The 17,417-nt window shown below is 40.9% G+C and overlaps 1 protein-coding gene and 1 long non-coding RNA gene across 2 annotated transcripts in view; both read right to left on the bottom strand.

The window, feature by feature from the left end:
* Window positions 1–4,025: 4,025 nt before the first annotated feature.
* LOC101522773 (zinc finger protein 260-like) overlaps window positions 4,026–17,417 on the bottom strand; it is a 793,789-nt gene continuing 780,397 nt past the window's right edge. The window contains exons 5-6 of the mRNA XM_058678178.1: window positions 8,021–8,081; window positions 4,026–5,664 (exon numbers count right to left, since the gene is read on the bottom strand). Coding sequence (XP_058534161.1) covers window positions 4,026–5,664; window positions 8,021–8,081 — 1,700 coding nt within the window. The remainder of the gene's footprint in view (window positions 5,665–8,020; window positions 8,082–17,417) is intronic.
* The window catches only part of LOC131482748 (uncharacterized), a 66,663-nt gene continuing 65,584 nt past the window's right edge, over window positions 16,339–17,417 (bottom strand). The window contains exons 3-4 of the long non-coding RNA XR_009247259.1: window positions 16,522–16,648; window positions 16,339–16,389 (exon numbers count right to left, since the gene is read on the bottom strand). This is a non-coding gene — a long non-coding RNA (uncharacterized LOC131482748). The remainder of the gene's footprint in view (window positions 16,390–16,521; window positions 16,649–17,417) is intronic.

The raw sequence follows: 17,417 nt of genomic DNA, 5'->3' as shown, positions 1-17,417 counted from the left end.
GTCCCACCTAACTCATGATGTTGGCCACTGGTGAAGCCTAGGCCTGCCTTGATCTCAAGGTATCCGCTCCCAGTGTGCTTGCCAGGAAGGGTGAAGCCTCTTGAGCCCAGGCATGCCAAGGCCCAGCCTAACACATGGTCACAGTGGCTGGACCAAGGGTCCAAAGCATGCAACCCAACCCGGACCTGGTCTTCCCAGGAATAGCAAGTGTACATGAAGACAGAGAAAATATGGACATTTGGACTCAGTACCAGTTGACAATATTCAGGAGGTGGATATAGACAATAGATCTCTTTCATCTTATTGTCCTGGTAAGTTCAATTGTTTCTTGGTGAGACCTTCTCTGGTCTGAAGGTAGAGCCAGCAGAGTATCATCCCAATCAATTAAAAGCCCCAACATAATATTTACAACCATTTACAACAGTATGGCATTAATTGACATGGTATTGATTAACCAATATGTTAATAGGAAAATGCAGGTCCTCAACCACAACGTGTGACTTCCTCATAGACATTTCAATTTTGGTTTATATTCAACCATGTTCTATGTAACCTAAAATGGCTATAGATTGCTATTCAGCTGTGTCATGTCTGTTTTAATGTTAGTATTTAGCAGTTTATAGCATTGAAGCATGATTTCGCTGAACCTGGCTGTTTTTCGGGTAGTCTAACTCTATAACTCTAACAGGACATATATCAACAGTTTAGGTGAACGTTTCCAACTTTGGGTCCCCACCCTCTCTGTTAATGACCATCAGGATCGCTCCAGAAACCCCTCAAAACAAACAAACAACCTGGAATAGACAGAGAACAACAAGGAAAGATTAGAAACAGACAGGAAATGGTCAGCAGGAATGAACTTTTAACTCACTGGGTGGGACACAAAGATTAGTTACTCTTCACTGGGGTACTGAAGATTTCTCTGCACACCCCCCCTCAAAAAAAAGTTCACCGAAACTAGATCTCAAAGTCATTTTCTCAATGTATTTTTTTGGAGACAGAGAAGTTTTATTTGCAAAGTGGCAATGTGAGCAGGGGAAAAGGAGGAAAGGTGAAAGCACGTCCCAAGAGAAAACCAGGTGGTGGTGTGCCGCTTGAAATTAGAGACACCCATTTAGTAATCATTGAATGTTGTTCCAACCCTTGGTTAGTGCAGCAGGATGTATAACTGGAATAAAGGACCCACTCCTATTTTCTCCCAATTCCTGTGAATCCCATCCTTCCACCCTATTCCACACACCTATAATGCAATTACAAAAATCAGAGTATGTTAGGATGGTGTCAGAGACTGGGAATGTTTTAAAAGTGGAACAGCAAAATATTCAATAAATCTCACGGTTGCAGGAGGCTCTCTCGGGTGTGTTCAAGGGAGGACCTGAGCCAGGAGCTGATCAGCAACAATAGCAGAGAGTTCACATCTGGGGGCTCACATGAGAATTCTGGTGGGAAGCAGGTAGGAGTGTGCAAACTTCATTCGGAAGTTGAACTAAGGCATTGATTACATGGCAGATTTTGAAAAAAAAAAAAAAAAAGATGCCTCTTATGCACTCAGTGCTCATCATTGTTGGTCTTGATAGGCCCTTGACTCTAAATATTAAGTAGTAGAAGTGGTCCAGGTTGTCGTGCATGAGATGCATGTCAATGGTTTTCACAAAAATCATTTAATTTACCTCAACAACAGTCATGGGACCCACTCTTACAAATTATTTTTTTATTTCAAAGGCAGAATTACAGTGAGAGAACATAAGTAGGGAGACATCTTCCATTCATTGATTCATATCCCCAATTGCTGAATTGCAGTAGCTGCACTGCTGTGAAACCAGAAGCCAAGAGCAAAATCATGGTGGATTGGCTAGGATCTTGGATAGCATACCTACTATGTAACAATGCTGGTCCTGGGGCTCACTCTTACAGTTCAAGACTTCAGACACAGGCTGACATCTTATAACTCATACAACGGCAAGAAACTTACTGTGGGAAGCCATGATGCATAAAATCAGTGTGAATCTGAGCAGTATTGGTGGCAGCTGACACATAAACTCCACCTGAAAGAGGAACTCCAAGACTCTGATGTCAAACAACTCTTTTCTGAGATATGCCTCCTACATATGTCTCCTAGACCAGCAGTTCCCAAGACCCCTGAGGGCCATGACGATGTTGTTGCTTGGCTGCAGAACTAGCTGAGACAAATTGGTGACGGATGTCCGTTTATTGGAAAAATCATACGAGCATATATAAAGCTGTGAGGGGGAAGGTAGAGGGTGGTCTCAACAGTACTCCCAACCTACACTGTAATTATAACTGGTCAGTAGGCATGCCTCTTTCTCTGGACGCTAATCAAGTCACCAGCTGCATTCTCTAAGCAGGTTTGGGAGCCTAGTGTTTTAAGCCATGTGCAGGTAGACCAAGATATACTAGCACCTGGGGTGAAAGCTGTGCCCTTGAGCATGATCATTACACGTGAATGGTAAACAGGATGATGGTTGCATTTCACTTCTTAGAGTTGCTTATCAGAAAAATTCTAGCACAGCTCCTCAGGGACAGAGACAAAGGGATACAGCCTACTACTCTGGATGTATGCCTAGTTACCAGGCCAAGATGGAGTCTCTGTTAGCTGAGACTACTGCCAGGAGGTTGCCTTGGAGAGACAGTGTGCCATGTGCCTATAGCATCCTGCATGGGATAAGCAGACAGAGATGCAGAGGCAATCTCACAAAATGATTATTCAAGGAGACAGTGGCCAAAGATGATCCTCATTTGGCCAGGTATCACAAGAGAATCTTCCCTCTGGACAAGATTCATCCTTCAAACCTTTATCATTACAGTTGCAACATGCATCAGTTGATAGCTGTGATTCCAATATAATTCTGTAATACGAGAGGAATTTTCAGATTCTAAAATAGCTCAGTTACATACATGTGTAAATGACAAAGATGGTTTTTCATTTTCCTTTTTTTAAAAAATTTATTATTATTAGAAACCCACATATACAGAGAGGGGGAGAGACAGAGAGGAAGATCTTCCATCCGATGTTTGACTCACCAAGTGAGCCGCCACGGGCCGGTACATGCCAATCCGATGCCGGGACCAGGAACCTCTTCCGGGTCTCCCACGTGGGTGCAGGGTCCCAAAGCTTTGGGCCATCCTTGACTGCTTTCCCAGGCCACAAGCAGGGAGCTGGGTGGGAAGTGGAGCTGCCGGGATTAGAACCGGCGCCAATATGGGATCCTGTGGCTTTCAAGATGAGAACTTTAGCTGCTAGCCCATGCCGCCAGGCCCAAGACCATTTGATTTGTGTGATTCAGCCTACAACTACCCCTACTCAGGCAAGGCCACACCGCCAGGCCCCAAAGATGGTTTTTCAAACAAGTATTATACGCTGAGCATTTATTATCAACATTAAATGTGAAAGCAGAATTCATTCACATTTCCCACCTCACAACAAAGGGAAATCATGTACAAATTGCATCTTAATTATTTTAGCAACAAATAATCTCTCTTCTGAAATAAAATGATATTCCTCAGGTTTATTATTTAACACTTACTGAGACTTTCAACGTATATTTCCACACCCATTGACCTGTTACAATGTTTTGTATTTGCACTGTTGCTAATGGTTGTTTCATTCACTTTTTAAACTCTGACAGACCATAATAACGGGTTTATGGTAGCTAGTCTTTCTGGTTACATGTTTTTGTAGCTCTGAGGTCTGTTACTCTGCTAATGATTGACATTAGAAAAATTTCGCAGTCAATGCAGAGATATTTTACTCATTTCTGTGGGTATACTAATTATTGAAGCATGTATGCTTTCCAATGCACTCTAAATGTGTTTGTGCATGAATTTTAAACACATGTAATATATTCATTCCTTTCCCATGTGAATTCTGATAGTTCATGAAACTTGACTGCTTGCAACAGGATTTTCGACACTCACTACATTCAGAAGGTTATTAAATAGTATTGATTCGCAAAGGTCGAATGAATCCTGACTCACAAGTAAAGGCTTTCTCACACAGACTATATTTATAAGGTTTCTCCCCTGTGTGGACTCTGATGTATCATTAGGCTTGACTTTGGAGAAAAAGCTTTTCCAAACTCAGTACCTTGATAAGGCTTTTCCCTAGTGTGGATTTTGTGATGTTTAACAAAACGTGACTGATCGGTAAATGCATTTCCACATTCACTACATACATAAGGCTTTTCCCCGTGGGTTCTCTGATGTGTAATGAGGTTTGACTTCTGAGTAAAAGCTTTTCCACACTCTCTACATTCATAAGGTTTTTCCCCAGTGTGGATTCTCTGATGTGATATAATGCTTGATTTAGTAGAAAAAGCTTTTCCACACTCACTACACTCATAAGGTTTTTCCCCAGTGTGGATTCTCTGATGAGTAATGAGGTTTGACTTATGAGTAAAAGCTTTTCCACACTCTCTACATTCATAAGGTTCGTTCCCAGTGTGGATTCGCTGATGCTGAAGGAATCCTGACTGATGAGGAAAGGCTTTAAGGCACACACTACATTCATAAGGTTTCTCCCCTGTGTGTAATCTCTGATGTATGATTAGCTGAGACTTCTGAGAAAAAGCTTTTCCACACTGGCTACATTCATAAGGTTTCTCCCCTGTGTGTGATCTCTGATGTATGATTAGCTGAGACTTCTGAGAAAAAGCTTTTCCACACTGGCCACATTCATAAGGTTTCTCCCCAGTGTGGGTTCTCTGATGTGTTCTAATGCTTGACTTCTGACAAAACGCTTTTCCACACTGACTGCATTCATAAGGTCTTTCCCCAGTGTGGATTCTCTGATGTCTAATGAGGTGTGACTTCCGAGGAAAAGCTTTTCTACACTCACTACATTCATAAGGTTTTTCTCCTGTGTGGATTCTCTGATGTCTAATGAGGTGTGGCTTTTGAGGAAAAGCTTTTCCACACTCACTACATTCATAAGGTTTTGCCCCGGTGTGGATTCTCTGATGTGCTATAACGCTTGATTTATGAGAAAAAGCTTTTCCACACTGGCTACATTCATAAGGTTTTTCCCTAGTGTGGACCCTCTGATGTATCACTAAGCTTGACTTTTGAGGAAAAGCTTTTCCACACTCACTGCATTTATAAGGATTTTTCCCAGTGTGGATTCTCTCATGTCTAATGAGGTGTGGCTTTTGAGGAAAAGCTTTTCCACACTCGCTACATTCATAAGGTTTTTCTCCTGTGTGGATTCTCTGATGTCTAATGAGGTGTGACTTCTGAGGAAAAGCTTTTCCACACACATTGCATTCATATGGATTCTCTGCACTTCGAAGGATCTGATCTCTATTGCGTTCTGACTTCTGCTCCATGTTTTCTTTACATTCACTGGACACATACAAATTGTCTTCTGTGTCAGTTTTCTGTTTGGTGGCAAGGCAAAATTTATAGGAGCCAACATGAATTGCTTCTTCCACACTGACAGGTTGCAGATTACATATGTCTTTGGCATAAACTTGTTCACACGTAAGGACTATCATCTTACCACTACTAGTTTTCTCATTTACATTGTGTTCAAAGGACTGCTGACAAATGTGGATCTTGTCAAGCTGACTGAGACTTTCCTCACTCTCGAAGTTGTTCTCAGGGATATTAGAGGCATGCTTCTTTTCAAATGACATTTCATCAGGCTTCCTGTGGGGAAAAAGGATTTAAAATAAACTATGGTGTCATTCAATCTCTACTTTCAAAAGGCACCAAATCTCTGAGACACTGCTGCTTTCCCCCTGCCCTCTTCCAAGTTCAAATGGTCACTTAAAAAGTAAAACTTTGGTCTACAACTGGTTTCCATTTTCTGCTTCTATACTAAGTTAAAGGAAAGAACCACTGAACTTTCCTGGTAATGTTTGGTTTGGTGTAAAATATGGGACTTAAGAAAGAATTTTGACACTTATACAAGAGCTGTGTGCTTGACTTAGCAAAGAGAAGACTATAGAAGGCCTCTATTAAACTTGTGGAAATGACTCTTGGCACACCATGCCTCTGCAGAAACATGAACACACACACATACCTAACCACCAGCCTAACTCCAGCTAAACCTCCAGATGGATTGTACTTTTAGGGGGTGGGGGTGGAGACAGGAAGTACAACAGCTTAGAAATTAGAGGCTCTAATCAGTAATTATCTATTTTCACAGTTCCTGTCACATCAATTTTCATTTTAGAAGCAAGTTTCTGGGTATTTATATTTGGAAAATTCCTGATGGACGTTTCAAAGCCTCCAGAAGAGGGCAGTTTTCTGAAGACTTGAAATTTCCTAATGGGATCCTGAATCCCAACTACCTGACACGGGAACAAAGTTCTGGGCTCCTTTTTCATGCTTCAGCTGGCTTATCCTCATTAGAAGAGTAATGAGAGTCCTGGCACCATGAAATATTCACTTTGGATTTATTTTTTAAGTTTTAAGATGTATTTATATTTACTGGAAATTCAGATATATAAAAAGGATGAGAGACATATAGGAAAATCTTCGTTGTTTTGATTCACTTCCCAAAAAACCACAACTGCCAGAGCTGAACTGATTCAAAACCAGATACCAGAGGTATCTTCCAAGTCTCCCACACAGGTTTTCAGTCACAAGAGTGTGAGTTGTCCTCAAAAGTATTCCCAGGCCACAGGCTGCTGGGGTCCGTGTGGTGAGTGTGGAAGACACGAAGGTGTGAAGAGAAGTGCTCCATCGCAGGCAAGGCTGCAAGGACTTTACCATTGCATGGCAAGAGCTAGAGGATGTCTCTACAAACACCTGAAAAGCAGTTCCGCCTCCCTTTGCATACATAATCAACAATCCACAGAGATTTCTGTAATCTATTTATGCATTGTCTGTCACTGTGAAGTTGGTTTTTATGATCAATGTGAGCTTGGAAGATTATGTTGCTGATAACATCTTAGCAAAAGGGCCTTTTACTATTTCTGCTCTCGGCTGCCGCCCTGATCATCTGATAATCAAGGGTGTTAAGTTCCTACATGTAGCAGAATCTATGCTTATGGTCTTAGTTCCCCATTAGCCATAGGCTAATCAAGGATGCTAAGTCCCTAGGAGTAGTAGAAATCTATTCTTTCCCTCTTTACTTAGTCTTCAGGTCCCTCCTTCTGTGATGCATTTCCTCCCTGAACTGAATCAAGACTAAGTTTTAGCATCAGAATTGTAATAGGAATGTGTTACTGATTGACATGTACCATCTATTGAGAACTTCCTGACCACAGGATTGGGACGGCTGATATCCTGTCTCAAGGTGAAACGATTGGCAGAAATATCCTTGGGAATGCCTACTTGACCAGGTGTGAAAAGTGGGTGCCAGAATCTGTGAATGCTTCTGTATAAGTTAAAAGGATAGCTTTTTCGCATTTTCCATTATGATACTGAAATTTTAGTAGCCTGTTTATTTTCTATGCCTACTCCAACCACCTTTCTCGAGTTCCCAACTTGGCTAGAGCTGGATTCTGGCAACAGGCAGAGAGCTGGATGCTAAGTGGGACTGCCAGGGCACAAACCAGTGTCCATATATGAACACATATATGCAAGGCAAGGGCAAGCCACTAGGCTACCATGTCATGCCCGCAGGTTTGATCTTTTGAAATGACTTACATGGGCATTTGGATGACCCCCTCTATGCTTTAGATAAGCTGAGAAAAGGCCAGTTTCTTCAACTTTGTCACTCATGTGGCTTCCTACCTCTAAGAGCTGAAGAGCCATAGAAGCGCGGGTGTACATTTGAAGCTGTGTAGTAGAAGCTATTTCCTTGCAGGCTGAGAAACAACCAATGAGAAGTGTCTTGCCCAAAAGTTCCTATACGGACCAGGAATGCTCAGGGGACACTTAAAAATCTGAGAACCTTCTGAAAAATTTTGCTGTTTCCTTTCAAGAGGCATAACATCTCCTGGCTCTCTCATTCTTAATGTGTTTCAATTATGGCCAGAAATAATGCTAAGCATTTTTGTGGCAATGCAACTCCCTTTTCAATTATTATATAATTGTTGGGATTACAACTTACCTGAAGATTATTTCCTGACCTTTCTGATTAGCTCCAAGCAGCTCATTCTTTCCATGGGGATCTGAAATGAGGAAAAGAGTAACCGTATCTAAGAATCACATCTAAATGTTTCTTTTCAAATGCTCCAATGAAGCCAATGAGATTTGTTGCCATTCTAGCTAGAGCAGATTTTAATATTAGTAAAATGTGGACATTTATGAGAATTATTAATGGGCATTAAATCTCATCTACTAATGCCTTAACCTAATACCCATTTTATAAATAAAAATTTCAATTACTTGAGATTATATATTTAAGTTAAAATGAGATATGGGTTGATCGGAGAAAATGGCCGACCACGGAGGGTTGATGTAAAGGGGAAGGCAGAGAGAGAGGGCCAAAAAGTGCCAGAAGAAGGAGCAAGTCTAGTTAAAAATAGTACACACAGGTGTGCGAATCCCACAGGACACTGCGGAATCAACAAGATCCACGCAATTTGGAGAATCAACCAAAAATAACAACAAATAAACCAAGGAAGCGCTCAGCGGCCGGCTCAGTCTCACCGCAGCTCGAAAACGGGTGAGTTGGGAACCCAGCGGGGGGAAAGGCCGGCGGGAGTTTTGAACAGCCAACTTTGGGAGATTGTTGCACAAGGCCCCTCCAGTGGCGGCTGGAAACTGCAGGAGTGCTGAAACCTCTAGCACTGGTGGCGATATTAGTGACCTTGGTGGGACCCAGGCAAAGACAGGGATGGCTAAGTAACACACATTCCCACATAACGAACGCTACGGTACTGGAAGGGCGCTAGGATCCTGAAGTGCGGTAGCCGGCAGCTACCCCGGGACCACAGCTAAACTAAATTCTGGGCCAACCCAGGCCGAAGGAAAGCGGCCGTACCTCAGACAAAAAACCAAAGTAAAACAACAACAAAAAAAATCCTAGGCGCTGAAACCTAAGCCTGAAACCTAAGGCGCTGAAACCTGAAACCCAGAAGGGAAACAAAAACAACTCCCTGGGACAGAAGGAAAACAAAAACCTAGGCTAGCAAGACCTCAGGCCACCCACTAGGTGGCAACAGAGGTCAAGGGTAAGAATTCAGCAACACCTGGGGCCACAAGCATGAGGCGCAATAGGAGAGCCAGTGAGGTAGATGCAGCTAATGCCATCCCAAAAAGCCAACATAAAGCCTGGTCGATCGCAGAGATTACAGATGAAGAAATTGAAGACGTCTCTGATAAGGAGTTCAGGAAAATAATTATAAAACTCTTCAGAGACAATGAAAAACGATGGGACTTGCTCAAAGATTTTAAAAACCACATAATCACAGAAACAAAATCACTCAAAAACGAGATCCTGGACTTGAAGAATAAAGTTGAGAGCTTAACCAACAGAATTACAGCAGCAGAAGACAGGATATCCGACTTAGAAGATTCCCAGAATGAAAGCAGGCAGATTATTAACCAACTAGAGTCACAACTACACAAGGCGACCAAGACGATCCAGGAGATGAATGACAACATCAAGAAGTCAAATATCAGAATCATGGGGCTCCCAGAAGGAGTGGAAAGAGAAACAGGCATACAACCAGTACTTGAGGAAATTATGCAGGAGAACTTCCAAAATACCTGGAACATGAGTCCAATCCAAATTCAGGAAGGCCAGAGGACTCCCCACAGGGCGGACCCAAAACGATCCTCCCCAAGACACGTGGTAATCAAGCTACTCTCCAATGAATACAAAGAAAGAATCCTAAGGTTAGCACGATCCAAAGAGAAGCTTACATTTAGGGGTAGGACCATCAGAATCACTGCCGACTTCTCAGAACAGACGCTCCAGGCAAGAAGGGAGTGGAACAAAATCTTTCAAGTACTGAAAGAGAACAACTGTCAACCAAGAATACTCTACCCAGCAAAGATTTCATTTGTATACGAGAACGAAACTAGATACTTCCACAGCAAAGAGAAATTAGAAGAATATGCCAACACAAAACCAACTCTACAAAATCTCCTTAGAAATGCGCTACTCCCAGAGAAAAAGGAAGCAAGCCATAAGCAAGGATGGCAATCAGGGAGATCTCAATAAAGTCCATCCACAGAAACGACAATCAATTACCAACAACCTCAAAAACACAGGCATATGGCACTGCATTATTCTAATTTCTCAATATTAACCCTCAACACAAATGGCTTAAATTCATCACTGAAAAGGCACTGATTAGCAGACTGGGTTAAAAATCAGGACCCAACTATATGCTGCTTGCAAGAAACGCATCTAACCAGAAGAAACTTCAGGGAACTCAAAGTGAAAGGATGGAAACAAATATTCCATGCCAATGGACGAGAAAAAAAGGCTGGTGTGGCAGTCCTAGTCTCAGATGATACGGACTTCAAAGTAACAAACGTCAAAAAGGACAGGGAAGGGCGCTACATCTTCTTGAAAGGGAGGATCCAACAAAAACCAATCGCCATTCTTAACATATATGCTCCTAGCCCGGATGCACCCAGCTATGTGAAACAACTACTTTTGGACTTAAAGGGAGACATAGATGAACATACGATAATTCTGGGAGATCTGAACACCACACTAACACCAATAGATACATCAACGCAGCAAAAGCTCAACAGAGAAGCCACAGAACTCACACAAACAATAGAACAACTGGACCTAGTAGACACCTATAGAATATTTCATCCTAAGGCCACAGACTACACCTTCTTCTCAGCAGTGCATGGTACCTTCTCCAGGATAGACCACATAATAGGACACAAAGCAAGTTTAACTAACTACAAAAATATCAGAATCATACCATGTACCTTCTCAGACCATCACAGAGTGAAACTGGAAACCAACAACTCAAAATGTCCCAGGAAACATGTAAACTCCTGGAGGCTGAACAATATGCTACTAAACGAACAATGGGTTAGAGAAGAAATTAAAGACGAGATCAAAAAATTTATGGAAACCAATGAAAACCCAGATACAAATGTCCAAAACTTATGGGACACCGCCAAAGCAGTGTTACGTGATAAGTTTATTCAAATTAGCGCGCACGTCAAAGCTCAAGAAAGGCAACAAATGCAGGAATTAAGCACACACCTCCAGGAACTGGAAAAGCAACAGCAGAAGGACCCCACAAACAAGAGGAAACAAGAAATTATCAAAACAAGACAAGAACTAAATCAGAAAGAAATTAAAAAAAACATTCAGAAAATAAATGAATCAAAAAGCTGGTTCTTTGAGAGGATAAACAAAATAGATACCCCACTGGCCCGACTGACAAAGAAAAAACAAGACAAAGCAAGAATTAGCAGCATCAAAGATGAAAAAGGCAACATAACAACAGACACTACTACCATTAAGGAAATAATTAGAAATTATTACAAAGAACTATATGCCAACAAATCCGATAACCACTTGGAAATGGAAAGATTCTTAGAATCCCACCACTTACCAAAACTCACCCCAGAAGCAACAGAAGACCTGAATAAACCCATTACCGAATCAGAAATAGAATCAGTGATTAAAGAGCTCCCAACAAAGAAAAGCCCAGGCCCAGATGGTTTTACCACAGAATTCTACAAAACATTCCAACCAGAGCTAAACCCCATCCTTTACAAGCTCTTCAAAACAATAGAAAAGGAAGCAGTTCTTCCAAACTCATTCTATGAAGCCAATGTCACCTTAATCCCCAAACTGAACAGAGAATTAACAGAGAAGGAAAACTACAGACCGATCTCCCTGATGAACGTTGACGCTAAGATTCTCAACAAAATCCTAGCCAATAGAATACAAAAAAACATCAGACAGATCATCCATCCAGACCAAGTAGGTTTCATCCAGGGAATCCAAAGATGGTTCAACATAAGAAAATCCATAAATGTGATACATCACATCCAAAAACTGAAAAACAAAAACCACATAATAGTATCAATAGATGCAGAAAAAGCCTTCGACAAAATTCAACACCACTTCATGTTAAAAACCCTAACCAGGGTGGGGATAGAAGGAACAATCCACAACATAATCAAAGCAATATATGAAAAACCCAATGCCAGCATCATACTAAATGGAGAAAAACTGGATTCCTTCCCACTGAGATCTGGAACAAGACAAGGCTGCCCACTATCACCACTGCTATTCAATATAGTCCTAGAGGTACTTGCAGAAGCCATAAGACAAGACAAAGAAATCAAAGGAATCCAAATTGGAAATGAAGAAGTCAAGCTTGCACTATTCGCAGACGACATGATTCTCTACATAGAAGAACCAAAAAACTCAATACAAAGACTCCTAGAACTCATACGAGAATTTGGCAGAGTGGCAGGATACAAAATTAATGAACAAAAATCAATAGCCATGGTGTATGCAAATGGCCGCAAGATGGAAGAAGATCTAACCAACAAGCTACCATTCAAAATAACAGAGAAAAGCATGAAATATCTGAGAATAAATTTAACCAAAAGCGTAGATGACCTTTATGAAGAAAATTACAAAACACTCAAAAAACAAATAGAACAAGACCTCGAAAGATGGAACAACATCCCATGCTCCTGGATAGGCAAAATTAATATCATCAAAATGTCTATACTACCAAAAGCAATATATACATTCAATGCAATCCCAATCAAATTACCCACAGCATTCTTCATCGAACTGGAAAAAATGATACACAGATTCATCTGGAAACACAAAAAACCACGAATAGCCAGAACCACTCTAAAGAACAGGAACATAACAGGGGGAATCACAGTACCGGATCTATGGACATACTATGGGGCAGTGGTCATCAAAACAGCCTGGTACTGGCACAAAGATAGAGAGGAAGATCAGTGGAGCAGAATAGAAACAACAGATGGAAACCTACACAGATACAGTCAATTAATCTTCGACAAAAAGACAGACAACAACCCAAGCAAATGGAAAGGTCTGTTCAATAAATGCTGTTGGGACAACTGGTTGATAGCCTGCAGAAACAAAAAGATAGACCCACATCTCTCACCATACACCAAGATTGAATCTAAATGGATAAAAGACCTAAACCTACATCCAGAAACCTTCAAACTTTTGGAAGAAAATGTTGGAAACACACTGGAACACTTAGGGGTAGGCCCTCACTTCCTAAAAAAGACTCCAAATGCAGTAGAAATCGAGACCAAAATAAACAATTGGGACCTCATCGAACTAAGAAGCTTCTGTACAGCTAGAGAAACAATCAACAAAGTAAAAAGGCAACCTACAGAACGGGAGAAGATCTTTGCACACTACATAGGAGATAGAGGGCTGATCTCCAGAATATACAAAGAGCTACAGAGAAACCAAAACAACAGAACAAACAAACTGCTCAAGAAATGGGCACGGGAAATGGGCAGACATTTCACAAAAGAACAAACCCAAATGGCAAACAAGCATATGAAAAAATGCTCAAGTTCCCTGGCAATAAGGGAAATCCAAATGAAGACAACAATGAGGTACCACCTAACTCCAGTAAGGATGGCACACATACATAATACCACCAACACTTGCTGGCGAGGATGTGGGGAAAAGGGAACACTTCTCCACTGCTGGTGGGATTGCAGACGTGTACAGCCTCTATGGGAATCAGTTTGATGAATACTCAAACAACTGAAAATCAGCATACCATATGATCCAGCAATAGCACTCCTAGGAATATATCCAAAAGATCTCCTACACAAGAAACCAACATGCACGCCTATGTTCATAGCAGCACTATCTACAATCGCAAAAACCTGGAAGCAGCCAAAATGCCCATCAATAGAAGACTGGATAAGAAAGCTATGGTTCATCTACTCTATGGAATACTACTCAGCTATTAAAAAAAACGAAATGCAGTTCTTTGTGGACAAATGGGCCCGACTGGAATCCATCATGCTAAGAGAAATGAACCAATCCCAAAAGGTTAAATACCACATGTTCGCCTTAATCTGAGATGAAAAGATGACAACTTGAAAGATAGTACCTGTATATTGTAATATTAGTGCAATCTCTAACAACCTGTATCCAATGCAATAAGACAATGCGATATAATCTATAAAACAACAATTAATGTCAGAATACTTAAGATCTACATCAAAAAAGTGTAAAACCTACTATACCCTCAATACGCTATGTTAATCGGTAATGGGGAGGGAGTGCAGGGAAATCTTTCAAGACCATAAAAAGAGTGAGAGAAAAAAAAGTACAATATAGCTTATCAAGGTCAAATCTGGTATTTCATAGACAGCAGACTCAATGCGGCACTAAATAACAATAAAACTACTATACCAATGCATGAGGGGGGAATCGGGTGCGATCCTGACAACCTCTTAACAGGAGGTCATGTGCGTGGAGCAGGGGGGCACTCCAGAGTGGAGCAGGTGGTAAGGAGGAAGCTTGGATCCCAACCATGAAGACTCCCAGATCTTCAACACAAACTACTAATACGAGCAACAAGGACTATACCCCAACTGCCAAGGAGGCCACAGGGAATTGGATGCCCTCGGAGGCCGAGTACTCTGAGGTCACCCACCCCCAACCGGAGCTTCCGCAGGGGATGGAAGAAGTCCAAACACTACCGTGCAGAAACCAACGTCATTGGAAAGACAGCCAGAAGCCCTGAGCGGTCAGCAGACACAGAAGAACAATTAATGTCCTTCAGGACCAGGGAGGAGAGCTTTCTCTGGTCCAAGCCTGGCTCCACCTCTGGACCCCCGCCCTCCCTCGCAGTGACCATCGGGATCGCTTCGAAAACCCCTCACAGCAAACAAACAATCATACAAACTAAAAAAAAAAAAAAAAAACCCTAAAATAAATAGACAAACAACAGAAAGTAGAGCTTGAAATCTGACAGGAAAGAGCTGGCATGGATTGGCTCATGCCTTGCTGGGTGGGACACAAAGATTGGTCACTCTTCACCATGGTGTTGAGGATTTCCCTGCACACCCCCCCCCAAAAAAAAAAATGTTCTGCACCTTAAATGTCGACAAATATCTTGTTAGAGTTAAAAGCCAGTCTGGATTATCCCAAAATCTGCCAACATCAGCAAAATTATACTTCAACACAACAAATGGCTAAATACTAAAATGAAATAGACATGAGACAGCTGAATGGTACCCAGTGGCCTTTTCGGGGTATATAGCAGCCGGTCCGGTCCTGTATATAAACTAAAATTGAGATGTCAATGAGCTAATCATAGGTTGTGGTTAGGACTTGTTTTTTTGTTATTTTGTTCTTTGTTTTTTTTTTTTTCTTTAACATACTGGTTACTCAAAACTATGTCAATTCCATAATATTGCAAATTGCTGTTGATGTTATATTGGAACTCTTAATTGACTGTGATGATATTATACCAGCTCTGACTTCGGACCAGAAATGGTCTCCCCAAGAAACTGTTCAACCCATCTGGACAATAAGTAGCTGGACTCCATGCTTAATATATGTTTGCAAGGAAAGAATCTTGATTGAATTTGAACTGTAATACTGCCTCAAGGTGGAGGAATCCACCAGGGGGGAGGGGAGGGGGAGGAGGAGGGGGATTCCCAAAGCCTATGAAACTGTCATATAATTAAAAATAAAAAATATATATATAAAAAAAAATGAGATATGAAAGAAAATATGGTCTCAAAATTCAAAATAGGGCCCAGCGCCATAGCCAAGTGGCTAAAGTCATATTGAACATGACTGGATCTCATATGGCTGCCAGTTCTAATCCTGTTGGCCCCATTTCCCATCCTGCTCCCTGCTTGTGGCCTGGGAAAACAGTCGAGGACAACACAAAGCCTTGGGACTCTGCACCCATGTGGGAGACCTGAAAGAAGTTCCTGGCTCCTGGCTCCAGATCGGCATAGCACTGGCCATTGCACTCACATGGGGAGCGAATCACAGGATGGAAGATTTTCTCTTGATCTCTGCTCCTCTCAGGATATCTGACGTTCAAATAAAAATAAAATATATCTTTGAAAAAAAAAAATTCAAAATAAGGCTTGGGGTATCTTATATTCCATCTCAGCACAAGTTTGTCTTTTCCTGGCTACTCTGCTTCAAATACAAACTCCTGAAATTGTATCTTGGCAGCGGCAGATATGATTCAAGTGTTTGGTATCATGAAAAGACCCATATATAATTCTAGATTAATGGTGACAGGCTGGCAAATTGCTAGAATGAACCTATACATGGAAACTATAGAATACCTGTGTCTCACCAGCTGTCCTTCTGGAAGAAACTCAAGTAAAAATCAAATATAATTTCAGTCAACATTTACTGAGTTATGTATCAACTTCCCTGCCCAATATGTGCTGACCTACCTGGAAGTTTCTGCTTGACAGAGTTGTCTGTCCATGGTGCTGATTCTTGCTTCAACTTGAAGATCACATCAGGCTTTGTCATGGAGTACCCTGTTAATGGAGAATGATGTAGATTTTCCAAAATTTCCGCTTGTCCTACCAACTACTACATTTTATAAACTCTTCTTTCATTAACAAAGTATACACAAGTGTTCTGCTTAGGCATGACAGAACTTCACTCACCCAAGGACAGCAGATTGTTATAGGTCTCAAGCATCACCTCCCTGTACAGGGCCCTCTGAGTATCATCCATATTCTGCCATTCTTCCTGGGTAAAGTTCACAGCCACATCTTCAAATGACACCAACACCTGTAACAGCACATGACTCCTCAGCTCTAGATCATTAAACAGAAACACTGACAGCACATTCTCTGCATATTTAATTTGCAACTTCTATTGTCTGCAGTTCAATTTAGAATTTACACAGCATCACAAAGTAACAGTTAAAAGAAACTATCTTGTGCTGTAGTACTTTTGTGATCCCAAAACTACAACAGAATATTCCTTATTCTATTAAAGGTTGTTTTCTCTAAAGATTCTAATTCTAATGAACTGTTGAAGGCATTGCTAGAATATCTCCTCAAGTGGAAGATATCACTCTGTTTGTCCATTATTACCACTCTGCTTTTCAACTAAATTAAGACAAATAATCATATTGACACTGAACCAAAATATTAACTCAGGACCTATAATACTAAGCTGAGTTTAACTCTTCTGTGTGTGTTCAATATGCATTTTCTATGAATGCAGCTTAATTTACAATCTATATGGAAACACAAGGTAAAAACAAAACATTCTGTCCTGTATTATATTTGTTATTCTGAAGCTATAATTCCATTATTATTCTGTATCAGATTGTTTTCTAAAGCAAGTAGAAAATGTGTTCATTCTGCAATCTTTAGATACACATGAGCTAAATAACATGCTAGACTAGATAATTAAGATAAATGCTTAATATTGCACAAGATAATGAGAAAAATTTTGAGTACCTTACTAAAGATTTCCTCAAACATGCTGAGATACTTAAAAATATTATACAGCAATAATATAATTCAATTTTCTTATTTCAAAGTGAAAT

This window comes from Ochotona princeps, chromosome 20, assembly GCF_030435755.1.
Source record: "Ochotona princeps isolate mOchPri1 chromosome 20, mOchPri1.hap1, whole genome shotgun sequence".
Lineage (NCBI taxonomy): Eukaryota > Metazoa > Chordata > Mammalia > Lagomorpha > Ochotonidae > Ochotona > Ochotona princeps.
This window is presented reverse-complemented; position numbering and strand designations above follow the sequence as displayed.